We start from the raw sequence: 27102 nt of genomic DNA, 5'->3' as shown, positions 1-27102 counted from the left end.
TCTGGGCAAGTTTGTTAATCTTCCTAAGCCTCAAACCACCCACTCTGTGTTGGTCTGGGCAAATTTGTTAATCTTTCTAAGCCTCAATTCTCGTAACAGTGAAATGAGGCTGATAACCATCGTCCCTCCACCTAGGGTTGCGATGGGGGTTAAATGAACTAGTAGCCAGAAAGAGTGTGATAGGCAGTAAGCTCTCAATAAATGCTAATTATTATGATCAATCCAAGACTGTGGGAGGAGAGTGAAATGTTGCAATGTTTAAAAAGAAAGAAAGAAAGAAAGAAAGAAATTTACATTTCTGTAAACCATCGAGTCTTGATCCAAAAATGTCCTACCCTGAGACTGACTTGTTACCTTGCCACCCCACCACGCAAACGTGTCTCCGCCTTGCCCACGCCATTAGCAGCCCTTTCTCCTTTCTGATGACGCTTCTGAGGGCTGACCTAGCTAGCGCCTGGCCCAAGAAATTCTCCATAAAAATTTGCTGGTGTTCACTGCACTTCTCCCAAACAGTGCTGCTTTGGTGCTACCTTGTCAGGAAAACGACGTGAAGTGGGAGAGATTCACGCTCCGACCTCTTTAGGGGAGAACGGGCTAGGCAGAAAGAGTCTTCTGCGAGTCCTCAATCATCTAGAAGGCTGGCATAGCAAACGTAGCTCAATAGGAGGGGAGTGGGTTTGTTCCTCTGGAACTCGTCTACGAGACTTGTGCCGGAGGCCAACAACTGGCGCTGAATCTTCGACTCCTTTAGGAGGCGTGGCCTCGCTGCAGCTACCGCGGGAGTGATTGGCTGAAGCTGGCGGGGGCGGGACTCGGTTGCCAGGGAGCGGCGCGGGGAGCCTGGGGATCTGCGGCGGCTGCGCGAAGAAGCGAGGTGCTTGCTGGGGCCGGGGCTGCGCGACGGCACCGGGGGCTGCGGTGAGCGCCGCGCAGGCCGGGCACTTACCAGTGGAGAGGCGCCGCCATTGCCGCCGCGCTCGGTGAGCGCATCCCGCTCGCCGAGCAGGGCCCCCGCGGGCCGCCGGCACCATGGGCCAGTGCGGCATCACCTCCTCCAAGACCGTGCTGGTGTTTCTCAACCTCATCTTCTGGGTGAGCGGGGCCGACGGGCGGGGAAGGGCGAGGGGCCGGCGGCGCGGCCCAGGGGAGGCCTCTACTGAGGCGCTCTACGGGCCCGGCGCTGCGGGGGCAGCGGTGACCAGCTTGCGGGCGACGGGGCCCGGCGGCGGAGGCTTCCTCTCGGGCTGGGACGGAGGGCGGAGAAGGGAAGCCCTCAGGGGCTTCCGGCTGCCTCCGCGCCAGGGGCTCCCGTCTCTGGCCCGCTGGCTCCACGCCAGGGGCTCCGGGCTGTGAGGCTGCGGCCCTCCCCCTGGACCAGCCTGCTCCATGGCGGGCTCTCACTGCAGATTTTTTCAGGACCTCAGGCTCGAAATAGGATACTCCCCAACGGGTCAGGCTCTGCTTCTTTGTCAGGGCCCGGAGCCCCCGTAGCTCCAGTGGCAGCACCGAGGCGTGTGAGCAAACGTGCGGCTCCGCGGGGACGCTAGCGACTCAGGGTTGAGGGATTTTGACTTACTGCTCTTTGTGTGTAGAGAACTGCTTAGCTGGTTACCCGCCCAGAAAACTGAAAGGTTTCTTCTTGATAAGCCAGATCATTCTTTGCCCAAGAAAATCGGTATATTTGTTTTGGTCACTGGGCGTGAGTAACCGGAGATCATAAGCCCTGGTTACATAGGATTCGGATGTCAAAAGATTTTGAAAGCAGTGAGTTCACTTTCAGCAAAAGGTGGCTTATGGGGTTTTTTTGGACACGCCCCCAAAGAAAGGGGTGTTTATAACCACTTCATGGCAGTTCAGGTTCTTATCTCGCCAGGAACTTTTGTAGTAACCGGTGTTGTTCCTATCACTCTCCACCCTCTAGTCCATTTGGACCTTGCACCCTGATAAATTAAGCATTTCTTCCCTCACATCGTTTTATTTAAAAAAACAACCCCTCCCCCCCAGAAAAAATCTTCAGCAGTACAGTAAGGTTCAATCTCCTCTTGGTATTGCAGCAGAAGTCTTCAGTCACCTTTCCTTCTTCATGACTGGTCATGCTCTTAAACACTTGCTGTCCAGTCCCCAGACACTTCTTGAACATTCCCACTTCCCATACTTTTGTATGTCGCCATTCAACAATTTCTCACACACACACCTCATTTGGAAAGAATCCTTGCCTTCTTACACGCCCCCACCTCAACAGAGGATGAAACTTTTCACGTTCTGACTGCTATAGCATAAAAGGATAATTATATATAATAAGGCACTACACACAGATATTGCCATGGAGTCTTTTAGGTTATTTATGGTGTGATGGAAAGGGTCCTGCTAGTACCTGTTCAAAATCACCCAGGTGACATTGGGGTTTCTATGACCTCTTCCAATTAGAGCAGTGTTTCTCATACTGTAGTTGGAGTTACAAACCTTTTTAAAAGGTAAAAGAATTTTTCAGGGATCTTCAAGTGAGAGACACTCTATTAGATAATAAGGTACTTAGGCAAAGACTTGGTTTTGTACCCTTTACAGTTTCTTGGGATTTTTATGGGCATAGCTATTTGGTTCTGAAAAACAAACTATCAAGTGAATTCTAGACTATTCAGTCTCATGGACTGGAATTGTTGTTAATGTAACACAATATTTAAAATACAGGAACCATTTTCTTTAAATTTTGGGGGGCAATTGGGTGCTCATGTGGCTAAGCATCTGACTCTTGATTTGGCTCAGGTCATGATCTCAGGGTCCCAAGATTGAGCCCTGAGCTCAGCCCAGCTCTCACTCGTGGAGCGTCTGCTTGGGATTCTCTCCTTCTCTCCCTCCCAGTTCTGGGCATTTTCTCTCTCAAACAAATCTTTAAAAACAATTAAAAGATAATTAAATTTTCATTTACTCTGAAATATCAGTTAATTCTAAGTGATTGCTCATGAATCTTTAGAAATGGTGTAAGTATATGTACTACTGGTACTTCTGTAAAGAAAGGTTAGATTGAATTTCAGTTGTGCTTTTCATAGTGGGTTATTGCCAAGACTGAAGTCATACTGTGTAGTAAAAATATCATTTTTCTAGGTTAGTAGGATAGTAAAGCTTTTGTGAGCTGTGATAAGTTAAGCAGACATGCAAGGGGGAGATTGTGGCTTAGAGCAGGATTAGTGGAACGTAACTAATGAGGAAACAGTATTAGATGTGTCTCCCACTAAAGGATTGGTTTAAGGACAGATCGTTGGAATCTGATGATGCTGGTAATAACTAACATTTGAGTACTTATTACACCCAGGCATTGTGCTGAGCAATTTACAGTGCTGTTCTCACAGTAACCCCATCTGGCAGTAAATATTCTTACGCATATTTTACAAATGAGGGCATTAAGGTTTACTGAGGTGAAGTTGCACACCCAAGGTGTGGCAGAGTCTGTGTTCAAACCCAGGTTGTCTTATACTCTGGAGCCCGTGATATTAGAGCAAATCTTTTAAAAGATTTGGAAGGGGGAAGGAACTCATTAGCCAGGTTAGAGTCACTTCTCTAAACCATACTAATTTTAACCTTGGTTAGAGCCTGTACCATCATGTAAAGTACAGTGACTTGTCAGTTTAAAAAATTAGGTCATTACGAGGAAGTACATACAACAGATGTTAACTGGTTCTGAGAATTTGTAATGCATTCTTCAGTTCTAATAAGTGTATTCTTTTTTTTTTTTTTAAGGTTTTATTTATTCATTTTGACAGGGAGACACAACAAGAGAGGGAACACAAGCAGGGGGAGTGGGAGAGGAAGAAGCAGGCTTCCCAATGAACAGGGAGCCTGATGTGGAGCTCGATCCCAGGACCCTGGGATGGTGACCTGGGCCACAGGCAGATGCTTAATGACTGAGCCATGCAGATGCCCCTAATAAGTGTATTCTTTTTTTTTTTTTTAAGGTTTTTTAAAATTTATTTATTTGACCGGCAAAGATCACAAGTAGGCAGAGAGGCAGGCAGAGAGAGAGGGAGAAGTAGGCTCCCTGCAGAGCAGAGAGCCCGATGTGGGCAGCATCCCTAAGTGTATTCTTAAATAGCGGCCCCTCCCTCCTTTTAATGCCTTAACACACACACACACACACACACACACACACGCAAGAACAAACATTCCCTGCATAGAGATCTTTAAACTATACATTTTAAGGGAGCCTGGGTGGGTTAAGCCTCTGCCTTAGGTCATGATCAGGTCCTGGGTCCTGGGATCAAGGCCTGCATAGGGCTCTCTGCTCAGTAGGGGCCTGCTTCCCCCACCCCCAGCCCCTCGCCTGCCTCTCTGCCTACTTATGATCTCTCTGTCAAATAAATAAATAAAATCTTTTAAAAAAATAAACTATACCTTTTAATATCTTGATAATCCTGTTTTAGTTGACAGTTTGTTCAATGAGCTGTGGAACTATATATGTACCTGAAATACCTAGGCTTGGCGCTAAATGATCTGACAGTTGAAATTGTTAATATTGACTTGGTCTGTATCCTTTTGGACTGTGCAGTCTAAGAAGATTAACTGTGGAAAGGCACAAACTAAAAGGGGGAACAATTGTTACTAAAATCCTGAAGGCTGTCCTCATGGAACTAGAGAGTTCCTTACCAAATTCCAGAATGTTAGGGCCTGTAACTTGAAAGATCATTTTGGACAAGTGAAGTCAGGTGTACAACTTGAATTTCTATTTTTTACATGTAAGCGTATTAGTGCCAGGCCATGATAATTTATGGAAGACTGGAGTGTTTGAGGTACATGCCTAAATGCTGAAGACTAATGGAATAGTCTTCAATTTATGATGAAATATTTCAAGAACTAATGCCTCTTCTGTAAACTGCACCTTTGTACCAAGGTCAGAAGGGACCCTTAATTCAGTGGGTCATTTGATCTGACCCAGAGGAGGGCTCATCTAAAATAAGTTTAAATCAGTACTTTTTAATTTTCAGGTTTTATTCTGGGAAATTGGTTGAGTATTCAGTCAAGTTCCATATTATACAAATTGCCTTTACTTTTTCTACCCTGTAAGAAAAAGCCAGTTGGCTTGTATTTATTTTGCTGATATGTGTCTTGGCCATTATAGGGACTGCAAGACAAAACTTTGTCCATGCTTGTGGAATATATAATGTGTCATATCTGTTTGGACTTTTTGTTTTTCATTTGTGTGAGAGGCAATAGTAATGCTAAAACATCTATGGAGTAGGAAGTACGACACGAAGGTCAGACACTTTTTAAGTGCCTTAATAAGTAACTTCAGAATGTGGCACCTTCACTAATCATTCACTTATATGTAGTCCCCTATACATACAAATCATATTTGAAAGCCATATGTAACCTTTAAGATTTATCTTTTAAAAAAAGCTTCACATCATACTTCCATCTGAATATATATAATTAAGGAAAGTTCCTTTGTTAAATATAGCACAGATACTTGGGCATTTAGTTTGTGCTTATTTTATTGATAAAATGATGGAAAAGACAGTGAAGATCTTATTCTTACAGAACTTTCTTTTTAGAGGAGCAAGCAAAAATAAGCAAGAAAAATATCAGATACTGATGTGATTATGCAGACAATTAAAAAACATGGTGATATCAAAGACACTGGTCATTTGAAATAATACAAAAGAGAAATCACAAATTTTTCCAGCATGAAGTGACATTTTAGTAAAGATATTACCATGGCTTTCATTTCATTTTCATTTTTGAAAAGCAAAGCATACTAATTTACACATTTTTAAATAATCTATGCCCATAATTTTCAAAATTTAGTGAGCAAATACATTACTTGAGTCGCTTTGGTGAAAATAACTTTTTTTTTTTTAAGATTTTATTTATTTATTTGACAGAGAGAGATCACAAGTAGACAGAGAGGCAGGCAGAGAGAGAGGGAAGCAGGCTCCCCGCTGAGCAGAGAGCCCGATGCGGGACTCGATCCCAGGACCCTGAGATCATGACCTGAGCCGAAGGCAGCGGCTTAACCCACTGAGCCACCCAGGCGCCCCTGTGAAAATAACTTTTAAGTTAAAAGTGAAAAATCATCGTTTATATGGATATCACTTTGAAATAAGTTATAGGAAAAAATATATAGTTGGAATTTAACAGGGGGAAAAAGATTATAATGGACTGAAAGCAAAGAAGAAGAGTTGATGCAGTAGAGGAAAAAACACCACTTTTAATTCAAAGTAATTTAATTCTGAATTTCCACAATTTTAAGTTTTCCTGGGTTATAGGTGAACCTCTTCTGAAAATCTGCATTGTTTTTTGTGGGAATAAAGGTTTCTTGGAAAGTTGGGTACGATGAACATTTGCATTTTCCATTGTGTGGTAGTTAGCTTTAATCTCAAAGGAGAAAAATTGTTCCATGTTAAATACAGCATATGTCACAATGTATTGATGGTGGGGAAGGAGATATGTATTCTGACCAACAACTAATTTCAAGGATTGTGAAAATGTCTTTCTTGCATAGGTCAAAAACTAATAAAACTCCTATCAGATACTAAAAAAAAAAAAAAAACCATGGTGATATCACAGAGTGAGTGAGTGAATGGCTGCTTAAGGTTGGCAAAGAAGGCTTCCCTGAAGAGGTGAAATGTAATCTGGAGTATAAGGAGGAGCTGATTTGGGGTGATTTGGGGGTGATGAAGGCATTTAAAGCAGGGAACAGCCTGTACGCCTAATGGTAAAAATATACTTGGTATATTTTCTTTTGGTAAGTTACCAAAAGAAGATTTAACTATACATTCGTGCTTTTGTTAAAAAAAAAATTATAATGAAATATTTCAAGGAAAACTTCTTGACAGAAATCTCCTTATACATATTTTGTGTTTTCCAGCACTTCTTATGCATTTGGGTTGGGGGCTGATACTTTTAAACTGGAACTTTCATCAGACATCCTGGAATTCACTTCTCTGTTTCCCATATTTCTATCATCATGAATGACTGCTCTGACAAAGACTGTGTCACCTTCAGCTAACAGATTTTTCCCCCCATTATTGTTTTTTTTAATTCACCAAAAGAAAAGCTACCTTTGACAGTAAGCTAGTCATGGTACATAACAGGAGACCTATTTCTCACCTTGTGTTTGGCAGTTAAGAAATTGAATGTTTCCAGTCTTAATTCATTTAGAGTCATCTGTCCACTGATCAAGTGCCTTGTGGCTCTGAGTAATTATTGACTGAAAGAACTCAGCATTGGGAACTTGGAATCAGTCAGATGACCAAATGCAGGCGTGTTCTCTTTAGTTGGAATTTAAGGAATAGGTTGTTTCTTAGCTTTTTAGAATATTTATCACGCATTGAAATATTTTCATGGATTTTGTTCCGTAAGATCCAGTTCATTCTAGGATTTTTGCAGAAAACATATTCCATAAAATTTACACTTGCACCAGACAGGTATACCCTAAGAATCATTCACTCATAAATGCTTGTTGAATATCTGTTTTACTTGTTTCTAAGAAGTACAAAAACCAAAAAGACGGTCCCTGTTTTCTAACAGCCCATGGGGTGAGGGAGCAGATAGGCAAACTCTTCTAATACTTTATTGAATTTAATTTCTAGGTGTACCTTCCTCCTTCTCTCCCCGTCAAATAAATCTTATGGGCAGTCTCAAGTCTTCCTTTATGTCTTCTCCTTCCCCTACCTTAATAATTTGGTAGAATCAGGTGATGAGAAAAATTACTTGTGTTTATAAAATTTGTTTTTAATTTACTAAAGGTGATATATAGTAAATGCCAAGATATCGTATCTTACATTGTTGTTTCTACTGATTAAATACATAACACCTAATACGGACAAACTATAAAGTTTATGCATCTCAGGCTCCTATAGTAATAACTGATTCTTTTTATAATCAGAGTAGATTGTGGGGACAGAAGTTCTCAGGAAGAAAATGCATGTTTAAATTCCATGCTTCTCAGATGACCCTTGGAGCCCCACAGTCTGAAAATAGCCAGTTTCCATGCTGTTAAAATAATCTGGCTCTGGTAACTGTTTCATCTCCAATTTCATTACCACCCAAACTTTTGTGTCTTTCAGCTGGTAGCTATAAATTGGATTAGGTGAACAACTTTGTTAAACTAGATAAACAATGGCATAAAAAAATGGAATACAGAAAATGAAAATAGGGCAGAATTGAGGAACATGACCTCTGGCATATCATCAAAATAATAGCGGTGCAAAAGGATTAAGATATTTCTTTAAGAATGATGACAGTAATGCAGTGATACAGATAATGATGGCAGAAGTGGCTTATTGTCAAAACCTTGCAACCCTAAGTAGGAATTTTTCCTTTTTTTTTTTTTTTACTTTGTCTCCTTGAAAGGTGATGTTTATGTGGTGATGGGGGTGGGATGGAAGGATAACGTGTACTGAAAGAATCAGAATTGTGTTAGGTAATCAGAAAACATCTGAAGATGAGTCAAAGGCAGGTAGACCAGAAAAAAGTGATAAGCAGAGGAGATTGGCAGAGGTCCCTAAAGTATTTGGGGTGGAAGAGATGCCTATTTTATGTTGGTGGTTAAGGACAGATACAGGAATTCATTTGTGAGAGGACAACAAAGTCTGAATTTCAGATATAATTTTAAATATTTGGGATGCCTGGGTGGCTCAGTCGGTTAAGTGTCTGTCTTCAGCTCAGGCCATGATCTCAGGGTCCTGGGATCAAGTCCCACATTAGGTTCCTTGTTCAGCAGGGAGTCTGCTCCTCCCTCTGCCTGCTGCTTCCCCTGCTTGTGCTCTGTTTCTGACAGATAAATAAGTAAAATCTTTAAAAAATATATAAATATTTTACTTTTCTGATTATACAAATAATATATTTGCTTTTTAAAGATGATACTAAAAAGTATTTTAAGAAAACAAACTAAGGGCGCCTGGGTGGCTCAGTGGGTTAAGCCGCTGCCTTCGGCTCAGGTCATGATCTCAGGGTCCTGGGATCGAGCCCCGAATCGGGCTCTCTGCTCAGCAGGGAGCCTGCTTCCCTCTCTCTCTCTCTCTCTCTCTCTCTCTGCCTGCCTCTCTGTCTACTTGTGATCTCTCTCTGTCAAATAAATAAATAAAATCTTTAAAAAAAAAAAAAAGAAAACAAACTAATATCACCATAATTCCACATGCAGAGACAAAATTTACTGTTTTTTAATGTCTGTATGTGATGTATGGTTTCCCCTTAGCACATTACATTATTAGTTATTATTAATTATGCTTTAACAAAATATTTAAAAGCTTTAATGCCAAGTATACCTCTGGATGCCAGGGTTTTTTCTTTTGTTTTGCTATAATTTTGTTACAGTATTATAACATTTTGATGAACATACCTTCCATACAAATTCTTTGTTTCCATCTGACTTATTTTCGTAAGGATAGATTCCTAGAAGTGGAATTAATAGATGTGAAATCATAAATACGGAGGCTAGTATGTGTTGCCAGATTGCTTTCCAAAAAGATTATTCTGTATTAATCTCTACTCCAGCCTGAGGGTTCATTTCTCTGTACCCTCACACATCTTTGAATATAGCTTGGCCTGCTTGTTCGTTCATTCTTTCTTTCCTCTCTCTCTCTTTCTTTCAGTGTACAGGAAACTGAATTAAATGTTAAAAGATGTACATAAGATGGATTTCTACTTGTATCTTTACCCTCTGCTTTCTTTTTGAAATCTGCTTTCTTAAAAAGTCCAGAGTACACAGTGTTTTTCATCTTGCCTTTTCTTGATTGTTTTTTCTCCCAATATTCCAATCACTTTTATTTTACCAATTGATTCTTTGAGGCAAAAATTAGTCTGAAGGAGCAGTTCACACAGGTGGATAAGAACTTGTCAAACATTGTGATTTTAGCTGAATGACGCCACATGGTCCTTCATCTGTACACTGCTTGAGATTCTTGCCAGTTCTGGACATGAATCAATGACCATACCAGCATAAGAAAATCACTTCTATTCTTTGCTTTATCTTCACCAAAATGTTCTATGGGATTCTTTCACCGTCACATTTCTAAACTTCCATATAGGTACACTTTTCACAACGGAGCTGTTTTATTCCCTAGCTTTTAACAAGGCTGATAGTGTCACATTCCCTCGCCAAGTTGCACTGTGCATGATGTGCCCCCTTTTGTTTCATATTCCTTCTTCTGAAAGAATTTAGTAGTTTTGTGGATTTCAGCATTTTTTCAGCTATTTCTTTCACAGAAGTTTTGAAAAATAAAAACAGAACAAAGCAAAAAACCCCTACTATAGTTTTATATAGCTTATAGTTTCTAAACTATAGAAAAAGCAATCTTAAGTAAGAATGAAATGTTTTACTTTAAAAGAGACCTTACATTTGTGTGTATGTAGTAGAAGGGTAAAAGGATAAAATGAATATCATACTTCTGGAATTCTGCTTCCAAAATTTGATAGCAAGATAGCTTTAGTTTTTAGAGAACAGCTTGGTATGGAAAAGCACACTCTCTCCTATAATTTTAAAATTCTGTGGCTTAATTTAGGGCATGAGTTTTTTAAAAGATAAGGAAGAATAGTTTTTAAAAAATTATTCTTTTGATAGTTTCAGCCCTCAGCCTTTACTTTAAATTTCCCTTCATGTCTTTGGAAAAAGGATGAATATTTTTAGTATACTGTCCTGGCACAAATCCTCCTTCGAGGCTCAGATTTTTTTTCAGCAGTGACTAAAGCAGTGCAGTGCAGTTTCTTCCAAGTTCTGCATTTCATCTCCTCTTCTGTGGCACCTCCTCCCCCTCTGCAGCTGCTTTGTTGGCAAAGCCCAGATCCTTTGATAGATCCCAATCCCATCATGACCCTTCAAAAGCAGGATTTAACCCAGCTTACCTTTTAGCCTTTCTTATAGCCTAATTCTTATATTAAACATCTGTGTGACGACTGCATACTAGTTAGGAATTACTTATAACTTCCTCTCTGTATACTATACAGCTCTACCTATGTTTTTCATACCAGTGGTTAGAGTCATTGAAGAAGTTGCGTATTGTTTTTAGGCCTTCAGCTAGTGTTCGGATACTTCATTTTTTCAAAGAAACTGATGTCATTTTATAAGTTGCTTATTATGCAACTTAAAATATAAACACTGTATACAGATATCAAAAGAAAATTTTGAAGTTGTCTTCAATTTAGGAAACAAGGCTGTTACGAGTCCTTTGATTTATATACTCACCAGCAATCAGTGTAGTTTCTAATTTGTGTGTGCAACTACTAAGTTGTTTCCCACTATGTGTTCAAAACAGAGTTCTATTATGTTCTCAACTCTGCTGTGTGAATTGGCTATTGACTGGTTTGCAGCCTTGGAAAAGATACTGTTCTCAAGTCAATTCGGAAAAAAATAGGCAGCCTTACAGATGGCATCTCCTGCTAGCCTTCCATTGCATTTGTTACATGTTTGGTCGTATCTGCTGTTGGGTGGTTTTTCTGCTTCCTCAAAGTCTCACTTTCAGTTGAGTGCTTCAGTCTGGGTGAAGGGTGGCCGCACTGGAAGTATTTCCCTTGGCCTATTCCCAGGGAACACCAATTGTGAGTCTCTTTAGGCGAAAGGCTCATCATTTTGTATTTAAAATGCAAGTACTTTAGTATCTGTGCTTCAGATTAATTGAATACATATCTCTTCCAGTTTTATCTTGTTTTCATTCACATTTCTGTAGGCTAAAATTTCATTTATTAGAAGATCAAATTTATTTTAATTAAGCTTTCTAAAAAATAAAAATTACCTTTTAGTGTAAGAAAAGCTAAGAATCCAAAGGAACGAAAGATGATTAATGAAGACAAACTGGACAAAATTTGATTGATTCATATTTAGGATTCTAATTCAGTTGAGGACTGAAGATATTTACTTTAGCAAAATATGTGTGTGTACATACATGTGTGTGTTTATCCCACACATATATAGTAAAAAAAAATAATAGTATTGGGCTGCCTGGGTGGCACCCCAATTTGAGCATCCTACTCTTGATTTCATCTCAGCTCATGGTCTTGGGGGTGAGATTGAGCCCTGAGTCCCTGCTCGTCAGGGAGTCTGCTTGAGATTCTCTCACTCTGTGCTTCCCACTGCTCATAAGTGCATGTGCATGCACTCTGTCCCTCTCGATTAATAAATCTAAAAAATAAAAGAAAGAATGTTTTTCTTTGGTAAGAATGTTAAGTAGCCCATGTACTTCTGTAATTAATGCACCCAAACTATTAAGCTATTTTTCTTCTTTTCCCTTTCCTAGGCCTGCCTTCATCCCATAATAATATCCCCCCTAAGTAAGTATGTCAGTGAACTCTGAGAACTTTTGAACAGGCATGGTTGCTGTAAGTTCAGCATTTATAAACTAAAAATCTATTCTGGATGTGATGACCATCAGGAATTTAGTAAACCAGATTAAGTTGCCAGATCGTGTTTGAATAGTGAACTAAAAACCATAAAATTAGACCGAAGAGAAAAAACCAAAAACTAAAGCTTATGATAGAAAAGGGAGTTGTGCGATTTCAAGGGAAAGGATGAGATGAATTATACTCAATAAATTTTGATTGCGCCAGACACCGTTCTAGGTGCTGGGTGGTGATATAAGGCTAAAAGACAGATGGGCAAAATTTGTGCCCTAAAGGTGTGCTGAGACATGTATGGTTACTGCAGTTGTGTGAGTGTCTGCATGTGTGCACTGAGACATATTTAAGTTGCAACAGTTGTAATAAATACTCTGTTAGAGCCAGGTGGGAGTGCATAAAGGGCACCTAATCCAGCCTGAAAAGGCCAAGAACCTGCATCTTAATAGACAACAAGGAGTCCTCAGGCAGGTGTGGATAGGACATTCTAAAGAGTACAGCAGAGAGGTAAAGAAACGAGAGAATATGTGTACATTTGGGTGTAGCAGTTTTCTCTTAGGGTGTACGTAGGCTAATGGAATCTGAGGTGAGGAGCAGGGAGCAGCAGCTTTGTTCATCAGGGGCCTTATTTTGCCTCACTCTGATTTTAACCGAGCTCATGTCTTGATCTGGTTTGCCCAAACTAAATGTGTCCCATAGACTGGAGAAAAAAACTGCGTGTTTACGTTGAAAGAGTTAATGATATTTCTAATATTGTGGAGGTTGTTTTCTAGTTTGGAGATTAATGATTTATGTGTTAAATTTTAAAGGACAGTGAAACCATTCTTTTCCTGTGAAAGTCTCTACAAATGATAACTCATTACACTAGGTGTTTTAACACTTAGCCTCACACTGCATTTGATCATTCACACACAAACACGTGGCATTAAGCTGTCAGCATTGAGCAGGTACAAAATGATAACAAAATGACAATGGTAGAAGAGAGGAGAATGCATATAAAACTGCAGTTGGAGAATGGTGTCTGGAGCAGAGCCAAAATAAGATAGATCTCTATTCTGTGACTTTCTGCACTCACTTTCCCTGTAGGAAACCTTGTTTTCCAAAGTGTAGTGCAAGAACCAGCAGCATCAGCGTCATCTGGGAATTTGGAAATGCCAAGTCTCAGGCCCCAACCCCAGACCTACTGAATCAGAGTCTGCAGTTTAATAAGGTCCTCACGTGATGATTCCTGTTAACTTTAGAGTTTGAGAAGTACCATTCTAAAGAATAAATCGAAGGGTTTGCAAAGTTCTTTAGTTAACTGAGCCTTCTGGCTTTACTATTGCATTCTTAGGACAGTAAGTTTTTTTTGAAAATGGAGATTCAGATTACTAACTATTATTGTATTTTCTTTTTCCAAGTAGGTGGATAAAGGTTAGAAGTGCAGATTTTGGAGTTAGATTGCCTGGATTCAAATCCTGGCTCTGCCACTTGTACATAACTCGTACATAATTTTTTTCATTCATTGAGGGCAACTACAATGAGCAAAGGCATACCCCACCACCCCACTGATCTATGGTAGACCTGTAATTGAGTTGCATATAAGCCTTTGTTGTGTGTTAGGTGATGGGAGAGTTTGTTTTTGACAATATTTATTGGATTCATGGTTTCTTGATCTTAACCAAACCATCAGTTATTGAAAAGAAGGCAGCGTTTGGGAAACTTTTCAACTTTAGTAAGGAAGTGTTCTTACTAATGAATAATAGATTTTTCAGCTTCACTGTAAAAAAAAAGTGTATGAGTAGATTTAAAAGTGATGGTGGGGGTTAGGGAAGGAAAAAACGAAACAAGATGGGATAGGGAGGGAAACAAACCATAAGAGACTCTTAATCTCAGGAGACAAACTGAGGGTTGCTGGGGGTTGGGGAGGTAGGGACAGGGTGGCTGGGTTATGGACATTGGGGAGGGTATGTGCTATGGTGAGTGCTGTGAAATGTGTAAGCCTGGCGATTCATAGACCTGTACACCTGGAGCAAATAATACATTATATGTTAATACAAAATTTTTTTTAAAGTGATGGCAAATCTCATTAAATGATAACCTACTAAGAAATAGTAGGAACACTTTACTAACGGAGCTTAAAGATTTTTACCAGTGCTCTGATCTTGTTTTCTACCAGGGGGCAGCTGGAATTTTATGCTATGTGGGAGCCTATGTCTTTATCACTTATGATGACTATGACCACTTCTTTGAAGATGTGTATACTCTCATCCCTGCAGTAGTGATCATAGCTGTAGGAGCCCTGCTTTTCATTATTGGCCTAATTGGCTGCTGCGCCACAATCCGAGAAAGCCGCTGTGGACTTGCCACGGTAAGTTAGCACTTTGCTGACTGTGTGTGTCATCATGGTATGTGGGAACATTTTGTTTGTATTACTGGCTTGAATCGAGCATGAAACTCCATAGACTCTTTGGCTCTTATGATTGAAACAGAATTAGCACTTGTCTTCTAGCAGTTATCTCAGGTAACTGTTTTTATATCAAGACTATTTAGAGCAGTTTGTATTTAACTTTGACACTGTTTTCTTCCTTACAGTTTGTCATCATCCTACTCTTGGTTTTTGTCACAGAAGTTGTTGTAGTGGTTTTGGGATACGTTTACAGAGCAAAGGTATGTTGTCTACTGTAACTCGTATGTTTTAAAAGGCAGCTTAAGTGTTTCAAGCGAAATAGAACAAATTCATTTTATCACAATAAACATGTTCTTTTGCCTTACTTCAGTTTAGTCACTGCTTTTAATATCTAAAGTTCATTAGAAATTGCACAGAGAACAGATTGGTGGTTGCCATTTGTGGGAGGTTGGGTAAAATGGGTGGAGGGACAAAAGGTACAAACTTCCAGTTATAAACGTAAGTCAGTCAGGGGAATATAATGTACAGCATGGCAACTAAAGTCAGTAATACTGTAATGCATGTCTGAAAGTTGCTAAGGGAGTAGATCTTTTTTTTTTTTTTAAGATTTTATTTATTTATTTGACAGACAGAGATCACAAGTACGCAGAGAGGCAGGCAGAGAGAGAGGAAGGGAAGCAGGCTCCCCAGTGAGCTGAGAGCCCGATGCGGGGCTCGATCCCAGGACCGTGGGATCATGACCTGAGCCAAAGGCAGAGGCTTTAACCCACTGAGCCAACCAGGCGCCCCTAAGGGAGTAGATCTTAAAAGTTCTCTTATCACAATGAAGAAATCTTATATATGGTGAAAGAATTAATTAGACTTATTATGGTGATCATTTTGCCATATAAAAAGTTTAAACCATGCTGAAACTAATACAATGTTAGATGTCAGTTTTGCCTTCATTTTGTGTGTGTGTGTGTGTTTAAGAAAACAAAATGCATTTAGTAAACACAAGTCCAGTTTCCTGGCTTAATAAAGAATACATACCGGAGAACTGAGCTTTTGTTTTATGTTTAAGAATACTGCAGCAGGGGCGCTTGGGTGGCCCAGTCATTAAGTGTCTGCCTTTGGCTCAGGTCATTATCCTAGGATCCTGGGATTGAGTCCCACATCAGGCTCTCTGTTCAGCAGGGTGCCTGCTTCTCTCTCCCTCTGCCCCTCCCCCTGCTTGTGCGCTCTTTCTCAAATAAGTAAGGAAAAGGAACTCTTTTTAAAAAAAAAGAATACTGCAACATTTCAGGCTCTTTCTGAACACTTCTTTCCACTGAAGATACCTATGTAGGCATCTAAGATTATGTTTAAATGTGGTTTCTGATCTCAGGAAGTCTCCTGAAAGCTTACTTATTTCAGTTTTTATGTATTTTTCTACCACAGTAATTTTTTTCTGTAATGTATTGTGTGCTGTGTAATTTAGGGTCTTGTGAGAAGCACATGCAAAAATGGAATTCAGTGACATGGATTCTGTTAGAGGAAGGTTCTGTGAGAGAACATGGGGAAGTAACCAGGGCTGGCTGTGAGCTATCAGGCCTGATGCAAGTGTACTCCCGAGTAGTTGTTAGTGTAATTATGTAGTTAATTAGATACTAAGTTTTTGAAAAAACGAGTACACAAAAAAAATTGGGGGTGCCTGGGTGGCTCAGTGGGTTAAGCCTCTGCCTTCAGCTCGGGTCGTGGTCTCAGGGTCCTGGGATCAAGCCCCATGTCGGGCTCTCTGCTCAGCGGGGAGTCTGCTTCCTCCTCTCTCTCTGCCTGCTTGTGATCTCTCTCTCTGTTAAATAAATCTTAAAAAAAAAAAAAAAAAGAAAGAAAGAAAATTGAACAATTTGAAGAGACTTGGTAAAAACAAGTGGTCACTAAAACATTTTTTATCAAATCAGATATGGGTATGATCACTGTATAGCTTTAGGGGAAATTTATAAATATTTAATAGATTCTACACTTTGATTTTGTTGCAATGTTTCAACAGTTTAAAGAACTGGAAGTACTGTCAATATACTAAGGATGTGATTTGTGCAGAACAAATGATAAAGTGTTCTAATCAGTGAATCTTATACAAAGACAAGACAGGCTTGCATCATAAGATCAGTGTGAAGTATACATTTCTGTGCTTTAAGCTAAATGAAAATGTTTACTTTTTTAAAAGCCTGTGATTTTTATGGACTTTCTCAGTTTACCAACCAAGTACTCCTCACCATGGGAGGCTTCTCCATTTGTTAAATACAGTATAACTGCCTTTGCTACTGATTTTTACATGTGAGGTAATAATGAAAAGCATAAGATATTCTTTGGATTGAGAGAGTATGTGAAAGTCAATTTAGGTCATGATTAGGTCCTTTATTCCACAAATATTTGTTAGGAATGGTTTTAGAACTTTGTCAAAATCATAGATAGGCTGCTTGGATTTCAAACTATATTTGACAAATATATGTATATGGGTACCCATATATATACCCAGCTCACCCAGTTGACCTTTGAACAACACAGGGGTTTTGTATGTATAAATTAATATATGACATAAATCTCTGGAACTCAAAGAATAGAGATCAGCCAAAGGGTTTTCCTACTGTCCCATATATTCTCAACCCAAGATATGCTAGAGAATTTTCAGCTATCAGCTACATTACATTTCAGCTGTCTGCTGAAGGAAGGATTCATTTTAAAATTTGATTCATCCAGGCCCACTTTTAACCTCAGGCTATTTCATGTGGTTGATTTGTTCATGAAGAATTTCCAGCTAACCGTTAACTAAACTTTATAGGCACACCCTAGTGACTGTTCCATATGGGGGAGATGTTACAGCCCTTTGTAAAATCCTTCTGGAGCTTAAATTAGAGGCTGTTGTAATATCTGATCATAATTCACTTTCCTCATTTGAGGCAGGATAATAGAAGCATTAAACCAACAAGCAAATGATTTCTGAACAAGATAGTTTTCTCTCTTTTCCCCTTGTTGGATTCTGCTACAGTGTATCTTCAAAAGATCTAGAATGGGGACTCCGAATTTCTTTAGGGTGAGGCAGTCATCTTTGACTGTCCAGCAGTGGCAAGGTGTTATGATAATAGATGAATTGGGTGATGGATTGAATAAAAAAAATTGTCAAGGCGTCTAGTCTTATTTAATATAACAAAGTGTTCTGCTGTTCTAATTTGTGAGTATTTAACTTTCTTTACCTCAGAATGAGCCGCAGATGAATAGTTGGTCAGCTGAGAAGTTTGTTCAGATTTCCTCAGCCCATAAATGCCATGTATGAGAGGACTACATATAAGTTTTCTGCTTTCTGTTTTAGAAGAACTAAAGGACTTTCGAAGAACTAATGAGGACTTCATTTTCCTTTGCCTCTTTAAAAAAAATGCCTTGGTTCTGGACTTAGAAAAAGATAATTGTTAGTTCAGATCCTACCATCTATGCCTGTCCGGAAGAGCGAAGGGTCCCTCCAGCTTGAACACCAAGAGAGCCGTTGCCAGCCACTCTCTTCTTGTCCCTTTCATCTTTCTTAGTCACTTCCTCTTTTCTTTCACCTTTGTTTCTATTTTGCCTGTTTTTGCTCTCTACCTACAGTACCATTTACCATTGTTTAAGGCTAAACAATCTGCCTTAAATTAATTAATTGGAGTATAACTTTAAAGCTATGATAAAGACATAGTAGAAGTATTCCTAAGGTAATTTACAGTTTTAAATCAAAGGCATAATATGCCAGTTTAATATTCAGACCATTGATACATAAGGCACCAGGGCAGCTGTGCCCCCAAAAAGGAATGCATCGGATTATACCCCTACTGGTTATCAACTTTATAGTTGTATCACATAACTGGTATAATTACTAAGTAGGTCTAATCATCTTAGAAGGGTAAGGAGAATCTGGTACAAGCAAATTTTACTAAATGACACTTTCTTGCCACTTTAGTGATTGACAGCAATAAGTTAAGTTTATTTCCTGTCTCCTCATTCACACATTGAACTGCACTTTTTTCATAAAAGGCCACTTTTAAGAACTGATTTTTTTTTTTTAAGGTTTTATTAATTTGACAGAGATCACAAGTAGGCAGAGAGGCAGGCAGAGAGAGAGAGGAGGAAGCAGGCTCCCTGCTGAGCAGAGAGCCTGATGTGGGGCTCGATCCCAGGACCCTGGAATCATGACCCAAGCCGAAGGCGAGGCTTTAACCGACTGAGCCACCCAGGCGCCCCTAAACATTGAATAAATAAAATGGAAAGCTTGTTGGTATTTGTTCCAAAGGGGAGGAGAAGCTTAAAGTTCTTTTATTTTTACCTCCCTTTGGAAAGGAAAATGAGCAAGTCCAGCCCACTAAAAGTTTATTTGAAATGGAACTGCCTTCCATAATTTACAATATAATTTACAATATCTGTCTCAGGGTTCAGCTGCTTTCTCCCTCTTGAATAGATTGTTAATCTGCCATCTTGCACACAATCTTCTCTTTGGATGGTTTTAATCTGTGATGTAATATGTCTGAATTTTCATCTGAATTTCTGTGGAGACAGGAAGAGAGAAAATTTTTTTTTTAATGAGAAATTCACAGAGCTATCTGGCAACTTGCCATACATGTTAGTTAGGTACTTTAGCTGGAGTCTTGACAAATGTTAATTTTACCAGTATTATTAAGGGACTGAGTTCTTTGTTTTGATTCAGGTGGAAAATGAGGTTGATCGCAGCATTCAGAAAGTGTATAAGACCTACAATGGAACCAACCCCGACGCTGCTAGCCGGGCTATTGATTATGTACAAAGACAGGTGAGCTCTCCTGAGGTGAATTTCTTTTTGAAGGCCAGTTACTGTCGGGTCAACCTTAAACTCTGTTACTATGTAAATTAGACATGTATTTTCATAGCCATGATTAGCTTCATGATGTGTCTAATATTTTTACTTTCACCCTTGAAAAGTTTTTTCCACTATCACCTAATCAAAACTAGATAAGAAGAATTTGACTTTTTACCCCCCAAAAAATAAATAAATAAATAATTAGCCAGGAAGGTGATAATTGAAGAAGGGTATGGTCAATAGGAAAGGTGGGTGCCTCGAGGGACTTCAGAGGTGGTAAGAGGTTTTTCATATACATTTAGAAAGCAAGACCAGGAAAGATAGCGTGGGGTGGGGGCGGGGGGCGGTATGGAAGGACAATTTGAAATACATGAAGGTAGAATAGTATAGTACTTATAAACCTACCCCCAAATTGTTAGTTTTTGTCAGTCTTATTTCATCTTTACTCCACATGGCTTTGCTAGGTTATCTTAAAGCAAATCCCAGACATTTCAGAGAAAATATTTGAAGCACGTTGTCATTGGAAATAATATTTAATTCAGAACCAGATTTTTAACATGTAAGATATGAAGATTTTTCTTAGCTATAAATTACCTCTTGTGGGTAATGTGCTTTTCATGTGGAGGTTCTAAAATTACTAGTCATATGTGGCTATTTAAATTAAAATTTAAAATTCAGTTCCTTAGTCATCATAGCCACATTTTAAGTGCTCAGTAGCCTCAAGTGGCTAGTGGCTAACATGTTGAACATGCAGACACAGAACGTTTCAATCATTAGAGCAAATTTTATTGGACCTCCTTGGTCTAGAGTAGATTGAAGCTCTGCAGTGTGCAGAATTATAAAGTTCAACACAGGTATGTGTGTCTTGTGAGGACCGATATTTCTGTTCTCTTCCCCACTAGTTGCACTGTTGTGGAATTCACAACTATTCAGACTGGGAAAACACAGACTGGTTCAAAGAAACCAAAAACCAGAGTGTCCCGCTGAGCTGCTGCAGAGAGAGCGCCAGCAGCTGTAATGGCAGTCTGGCCCACCCCTCCGACCTCTATGCCGAGGTAAATTTGGTTTCCTGGCTAAGACTTGAATCTAGCTTGGTAGCCTGTTTTTCTCTGTGAATTGTCTTTACCTAGAAATCCTTTCTGTGCTCTTTTGCTTGTCTGTAATGTTGTTTTATGTTATTGTAAATTCTTTTTAAATGCATTGTCTCTCCCTCTTTGGGTTTCTGTTATTTCCATTTCCACCACTAAGTAGTAATATTCGACCTTGCAGCTTTCACTTTTAAAAAAGACTTCTAATGAGGATGATTGTGTGTTTCAGGGATGCGAAGCTCTAGTTGTGAAGAAGCTACAAGAAATCATGATGCATGTTATCTGGGCCGCGCTGGCATTCGCAGCTATTCAGGTAAGTGCGGTTAGCCGGGGAGTTGTTATCAGAGTGTGCTGATTCCCTAATGTCAGCCGAGAATGGTTTTAACCATTAAATGCTGTTAAAACTTGGTGCATATAGATAACTTGGAAGTGATTGAGAAATAGGCCACCAGTTTCCAACATCTTCCATTTCCTGTCTCTAAACCTAGACCCAAAATGGTTCTAAGAAACCAGAGATCTGGATGTGGGGACTGTGTCTGAGGGGACTTTGCTTTATTTTCTTGACTTGATTAGTGAGTGGCCTGTTCAAAATACATACTGTTCCCAGTCCCAGTGTATTCTTGGGAGGTATTTTAATAGAACTTAACAGAATTTTTAAAAATTTTACTGCTTTATTTCACTTTGAAAATAGAAAGCTTTCTTTCTTTTTGTACTATTTCTTCTGCTTGCTTTTCTGTCCTCAAGGGTTTTGTATGTCCGTGTATGTAAAGCAAGAACTGACTACAGTACTAGTCTCTTAAACTAGTAGAAACACTTTCTTTGCTTTACAGAAGAAAAGACCAAGTGAAAACTGAGGCTCTAACCTCTTCTGTATTTGTGCCTTAGTTTTTTCACACTGACAGCTGCCACGGAGTTCACGTCATCACTTGGCACCTCTGCAAATGGGTAGCTGAAGGGGCTTGTTTTACCATCTCCTACAGTCTTTTTCCTACCTGATAATGGCATGCTCGAAGTAGCTGGTGACTGTTTAATTACTTCTCACTTTATCTACTCCTTCCTCCCTCTCCCACCAACCCCCCTACATCCTTATCCTTTACCTGAAAACAAAGAAGAAAGGTAGCTATTTTTCTGCTTGTTAAAACTACATTGCTAGTTTCTCAGGTGTATACAGTATATCTTAGGGATTTTGTCAGAGGAATCTTAAACTGAGGAACAGCCAATTGTTTGAAATGATTGAGAATCCTTTGTGTCAGATCTAGTTCTCAGAGTGTTCTTTTGGTAGTTCTTGAAATATGCTTTAAGTCTAGAGAATCTATTTTAAGAAAGTGTAGGTATCTTTTAATTGTTAAATAAAACCAATGTAATTGCTAGTTTAAGTTGCTTGGGTTTCCTGCTCTCTGTATATTTGAACAAAAGCTAGTGTATTTGATGGGAAATGCCTTTTAAAATGGCAAAAAGGTGATTGTTTACTTTGCTGTTTGGTATTCAAACAGCTCTGAAATGATTCATTAAAAAGCCTAGCTCTTTATTTGCTATGGTCTCTGCCCTTCTAAGCATTTACTTTGTGGCTCAGGATAGTAATATGTTGATCAGCAGGCATGTTATTTCATATTTTTGATTGAGCAAACACATTCATTTAGCTAAAAATAATGAAACTGTTTTCCCAAGGGAAATCCTGGTCTGTGCGTTCTTAATGATTTTATTTGTGTTACTAAATCAGCACATACTACCATGCGACAAAAATCTTTGAAACTGTAAGGTGCTTGTGATCATGAAATATTGCAGCATATATAGGGACGCCTGGGTGGCTCAGTTGGTTAAGCAGCTGCCTTCGGCTCAGGTCATGATCCCAGCGTCCTGGGATCGAGTCCCGCATCGGGCCCCTTGCTCGTCAGGGAGCCTGCTTCTCCCTCTGCCTCTGCCTGCCATTCTGTCTGCCTGTGCTCGCTCTCTCTCCGTCGCTCTCTCTGACAAATAAATAAATAAAATCTTTAAAAAAAAAAAAATATTGCAGCATATATAAAGAAGACTGATGAAAATCGTTACTTCAGCTATGTCCCTCATCTAGTTACGCTTATTAACCAGGCAGATATTGCTTCAGTAAGTATTTTTCAGCGAGGGGTAATAAATATTTTAACTAGTCTCTTAACTTATGTATGCCTTCTCATGCGCATTTTATACTTAAATCACCCTGATTTTAGGTAACGGCTGATAAAGATTTGATGTGTTCAGTTCAGCAAAACTCAGTCAAGGATTCAGAACTTTCACAGACTCAAAACCTAGTGGTTTTGAAAATTTAAGAACTTTGGTTTTAAGGGAAAAAAACATAGAGTTGAAATAGTGAGTTTTCCCTAATATGTTTTCTTTTTTAAAAGAGTACCTGTAAATTTTCTCAACTTTTGATACTCAGAATCTGATTTAGTTTGGTGCCCTCGGTGTGGAAAACCTGATCAAAGGCAAAAACAACTCAAAGATCAGTAATCTCTTGTGCTTCAAGTAAGGGAGCGTGATGTAGGGCTTGATCCCAGGACCCTGGCTTGATTCTGACACACTTTTAAAGAAATATTTGAAGTAATTCTTAGTTAGAAAATTTAAACCAAGGCTTGGGAAGCTAATTCTTGAAGGACTAGGTTTTGTTTTGTTTTTATTTTAGAGGAAATTAAATCTTAATTGTTAACTTTTTAAAAAGTGTTAAGTTTACCCATTTGATAGAATTCTTTTCAGATGATATAAATTTAGAAAAATGTAAGCCTCCCTCAGTCCTTGTGTGCTTTGTCCAGTTTCCCTCAGTGGTACCTTGCAAAACTATACTGTATCACAACCAGGGTATTGGCACTGATATAATCCACCAATTTTATACAGATTTTTCATTTCTATTTGTGTATATTTGGTTCTGTGTAGTTTTATGACGTGGTTCCCGTATCCACCACCACGATCAAGATACTCAGCAGTTCTACCACCACAGTGATTCCACCTAGTACCCTTTTTTTTTTTTAAAGATTTTATTTATTTATTTGAGAGAGAGACAATGAGAGAGAGCATGAGCAAGGAGAAGGTCAGAGATAGAAGCAGACTCTGCGTGGAGCTGGGAGCCCGATGTGGGACTCGATCCCGGGACTCCAGGATCATGACCTGAGGCGAAGGCAGTAGTCCAACCAACTGAGCCACACAGGTGTCCCCACCTAGTACCCTTTTGTAATTAACTGCACCTGCCTCCATCCTGTGCCTCCTCCCCCCATAGCCTGACAACCACTGATCTGTTCTCCATTTCTAAAATTTTGTCATTTCAATATATAAATGGAACCATATGGTGTGTAACCTCTGGTTCCTTCTTGTGTCTCATGTGGCTGCATAGTATTCCATTTTGGGGACATACTTTATAATTTAATTTACATTAATGGGCATTTATATAAGTCTTGCTATTACAGAAATGCAAGTAGTGGATAACCTCTGTATGCTTGTACAAAGTCTGTAGCAAAACTTTGTAGCTATGGAGTTGAGGAGTCTGTGGCTTTTTGACAGGTATTTCCACATTTTTCTTAGAAAAGTTTGTTTCCAGTGTGCAGTTCCAAAACCTTGTATAACAATACCTATTTTCCCGTAATGCCCCCTACACAGTATATTCTAGAACATTTAATCCTTGGCAGTCGTTTTTTTTAATCACCACTTGCCTCTCTCTTTAGCAATCATTTTTTGCAGTTGCTTGGTGTTATATTTAGACTAAGTGCAGATTAGCTCTCTGCTAATTTATTGCAAGAAATAACTCGAGTTAAAATATTTCAAAGTCTGTTGTTGGAAAATTTTAATAATCAGTGAAATTTCTGTATAGCAGAGCTTTGGAAGTGAGCCTGTAGTACTTAGTGATGAGGTTTGGACCCTAAGAAGTTCCTGTGTAGAGCTTAATGTTTGTAAACAGACTCATTCCCAAGCATGAGTAGGTTTTTTTCAAGCTTTTTTAGTTGTTTTAAAATCAGTACAAGTTGACTTAATTGAAATAAAAGTCAGGAAAAGAAATGATGCTTATTTCAGACCCCATTTGAGAATGCTGACTCCTTCAGTAGAAGTTAACCAACTGAAAGGAATCTGAGGGAAGTGGGATGGGAAGAGAGATTTTTTTTTTTTTCCAGAAAATCAGTAATTTCTGAGCTTAGCATTTTTATTGCTCAGTTTAACATTCCCTGGGAACATAATTGTGTTTGATTTTATAGCTGTTCTAAGAATATTTTGAAGATGTACAGTGAATGGAAATGTATTTCTTTAAGAATTAGATACAAAACATGTCCAGAACTGGCTAAAGGTATTTATTGAATTTTAATAATATCCACTTTTAGAATGTCTTCAAGGTGCTTTGTGCTGTTATTGCACTTAGCAAATATTGATATAATGAAACTGATGGATTTAAGCAGCAAATATATATCCTGAATGGGTAGAAAGAAGGTGGGCTAATTGAGGGTGGAGATTGGAGTGTGTGACTTTTATACCATGGAGAATTCAGACTGAGGACATCCTTATTCTCTATTGTGTCTCATTAGTAATCTTCCACTTCAGACTTTGAGAACGTGTTTATGGATCCAGTACATTTTGTTGAAATTGATTAACCCCATTTGTACAGAAAGCCTTGCCTTTTAAAATCCAGTAACTGAGACCTTTCACTGCCACTGAAAAGTTAGAACAGCAAATTAACTTACTCTTATTTAGCTCTTTGGTTACGATTTATATTTTGTAAGAAGCCAGGTCAAAATTCTAGAATCGTTTTCTCTTTAATCCATTTTAATCCTCTTGCTTATTCAAAATAACGTGGCATGACTTTATTATAATTCCAGTTTGCTGCCACAGAAGGATTAGGACTTATTAAAATAAAATGATGAAGGAAGAGTGACCTTTAAAAAGTAATGTGTGTGTAGTACCACAGAGCCAAATCGGGATTTCAAAAATAGTAAATAATTATGAAAGAGACAAAAACCTTCAAACCAATTTTTTGGCATCAAGATTAGTTTTCCACCATAGGGCTTTTGGGCTATTCATGTACTGAATTTTGTGGATTGTTAATAAAGCCTGCGTCCCCAAATCCAGATGCCTAAAAAGACCACCAGTAAGTTTCCTTAATACACATAGTCTTGGTCTTTCCGTTCCCTAGACCTTTGCTGTCCAGTATGGTAGCCACTAGTCAGTTACATGTGTCCCAAGTTCAGATTAATCTAAATAAAATAAAAAACATAATTCTGCAGTTGCACTGGGGACATTTCAGGTGCTCAGTAGCCCCATGTGGTTCGTGGCTGCCATGTTTGACAGCTCAGATATAGAATGTTTTCATCATTGCAGAAAGTTCTTTTTTAAAGCACCGTTGTTGATTAAGAGTGGGATGGCAGGAGGAGAGTCTTGTGTTTCTGCTCCCCACGTATTCTTCTTAGGTGTGAGACAGGGGAACTAAAAGTTGGTTCCTAAAAAGATAATGTTTTCCTTAGAAATTGTTTCTGTTCCTGTTGTTACTGCGGAACCTTGAAACAGCTCCATTGCCAACCAAGAAATACACACTTGCTATGAGAGGGTCTTCAGCCTTCTTTTTCCTCCTGTTGTTTTCTTCCCACAGCTGCTGGGCATGTTGTGCGCGTGCATCGTGTTGTGCAGAAGGAGTAGAGATCCTGCTTATGAGCTCCTCATCACCGGCGGAACCTATGCATAGTAGAACACGCAAGCCTGAGCTTTTTAGTCTTGTTATTCTGATTTGGAAGGTGAATTGAGCAGGTCAACTGCATTGGTGGCCTGAGTTCATTTAGTTAAAGCACACAGGTGTTGGACAAAGCAGCTTGGCTCTTCATGTGCCCACCTACTTCCCTACCCACCTACGATTTTCTTTTCCTCTAGTCTAGCTGACTCTCCATGTCCCTCAGTTTTTAAGTACGGCAGTATATGTTCTAATTTCAGAACCATTTGTAGGTTGCATAGTGTGGGAGAATCAAAGGAGGGCCTGGGCCTGCTTCTGTTACCTCTATGCAGTAATGGGGCTGCTGCCAGAGTATCACTGGGCCCTTTCAGTCTTCATGATGGAGAACTCGGGCCAAAAGTTTTTGGGGGGAGGGGGAGGAAACCAGCTGCGGTTAAAGTTAACACCAGATGGTGCCCCTCATCAGTGTCCTTTTAAAAAACATATACTGTAGTCCAATAAGATAGCAAATGTATAAAATTGCTAAAATAGATTTTAGAATCATACAGTGTGTCTCTTGGTTCATCTTCAAAATCAGACTGATCTTTGAAACTAGCAGTTTTTAATCAAAGCTGGCTTTATAGGAGGAGTATAAGGTATGCACTACTGTTTTAAAACAATTAGTATGAGTGTGTGTGTGTTTTTGTATGATTGAGCCCATTCATTGTAAGTCTAAACTCGTTAGGATTTAATGTACCCATGTAGACTAGCAAAATAGTATGTAGATGTGATCTCAGTTGTAAATAGAAAAATCTAATTCAATAAACTCTGTATCACCCCTCAA

General features: G+C 39.2%; 1 protein-coding gene across 2 annotated transcripts; it reads left to right on the top strand.

Annotated features, from left to right (window-relative positions):
• Positions 1-843: 843 nt before the first annotated feature.
• Positions 844-27102, top strand: TSPAN3 (tetraspanin 3). 2 transcript variants are annotated; one of them, XM_047738243.1, is made up of 7 exons: positions 844-1092; positions 14480-14671; positions 14896-14970; positions 19398-19499; positions 20429-20581; positions 20844-20927; positions 26205-27102. In XM_047738243.1, exons 1-7 carry the CDS (start codon positions 1030-1032, stop codon positions 26295-26297), a joined length of 762 nt encoding a protein of 253 aa, XP_047594199.1. In that variant the 5' UTR covers positions 844-1029; the 3' UTR covers positions 26298-27102. The 2 variants fall into 2 exon arrangements, with proteins under 2 accessions (XP_047594199.1, XP_047594200.1); XM_047738244.1 differs by lacking the exon at positions 844-1092 and having other exon boundaries at positions 14502-14559; positions 14601-14671.

The sequence above is a fragment of the Lutra lutra genome, chromosome 7 (genome assembly GCF_902655055.1).
Source record: "Lutra lutra chromosome 7, mLutLut1.2, whole genome shotgun sequence".
Taxonomy (NCBI): domain Eukaryota; kingdom Metazoa; phylum Chordata; class Mammalia; order Carnivora; family Mustelidae; genus Lutra; species Lutra lutra.
Note: the sequence above shows the minus strand (reverse complement) of the source record. Positions and strands in the feature narration are given on the sequence as shown.

Coding starts and splice junctions, on each gene's coding strand:
- TSPAN3 (XM_047738243.1), top strand. CDS start 1,030: ATGGGCCAGTGCGGCATCACCTCCTCCAAGACCGTGCTGGTGTTTCTC. Junction 1,093..14,479: donor TTCTCAACCTCATCTTCTGG/GTGAGCGGGGCC, acceptor GTTTTCTACCAG/GGGGCAGCTGGAATTTTATG. Junction 20,928..26,204: donor TGGCATTCGCAGCTATTCAG/GTAAGTGCGGTT, acceptor TTCTTCCCACAG/CTGCTGGGCATGTTGTGCGC.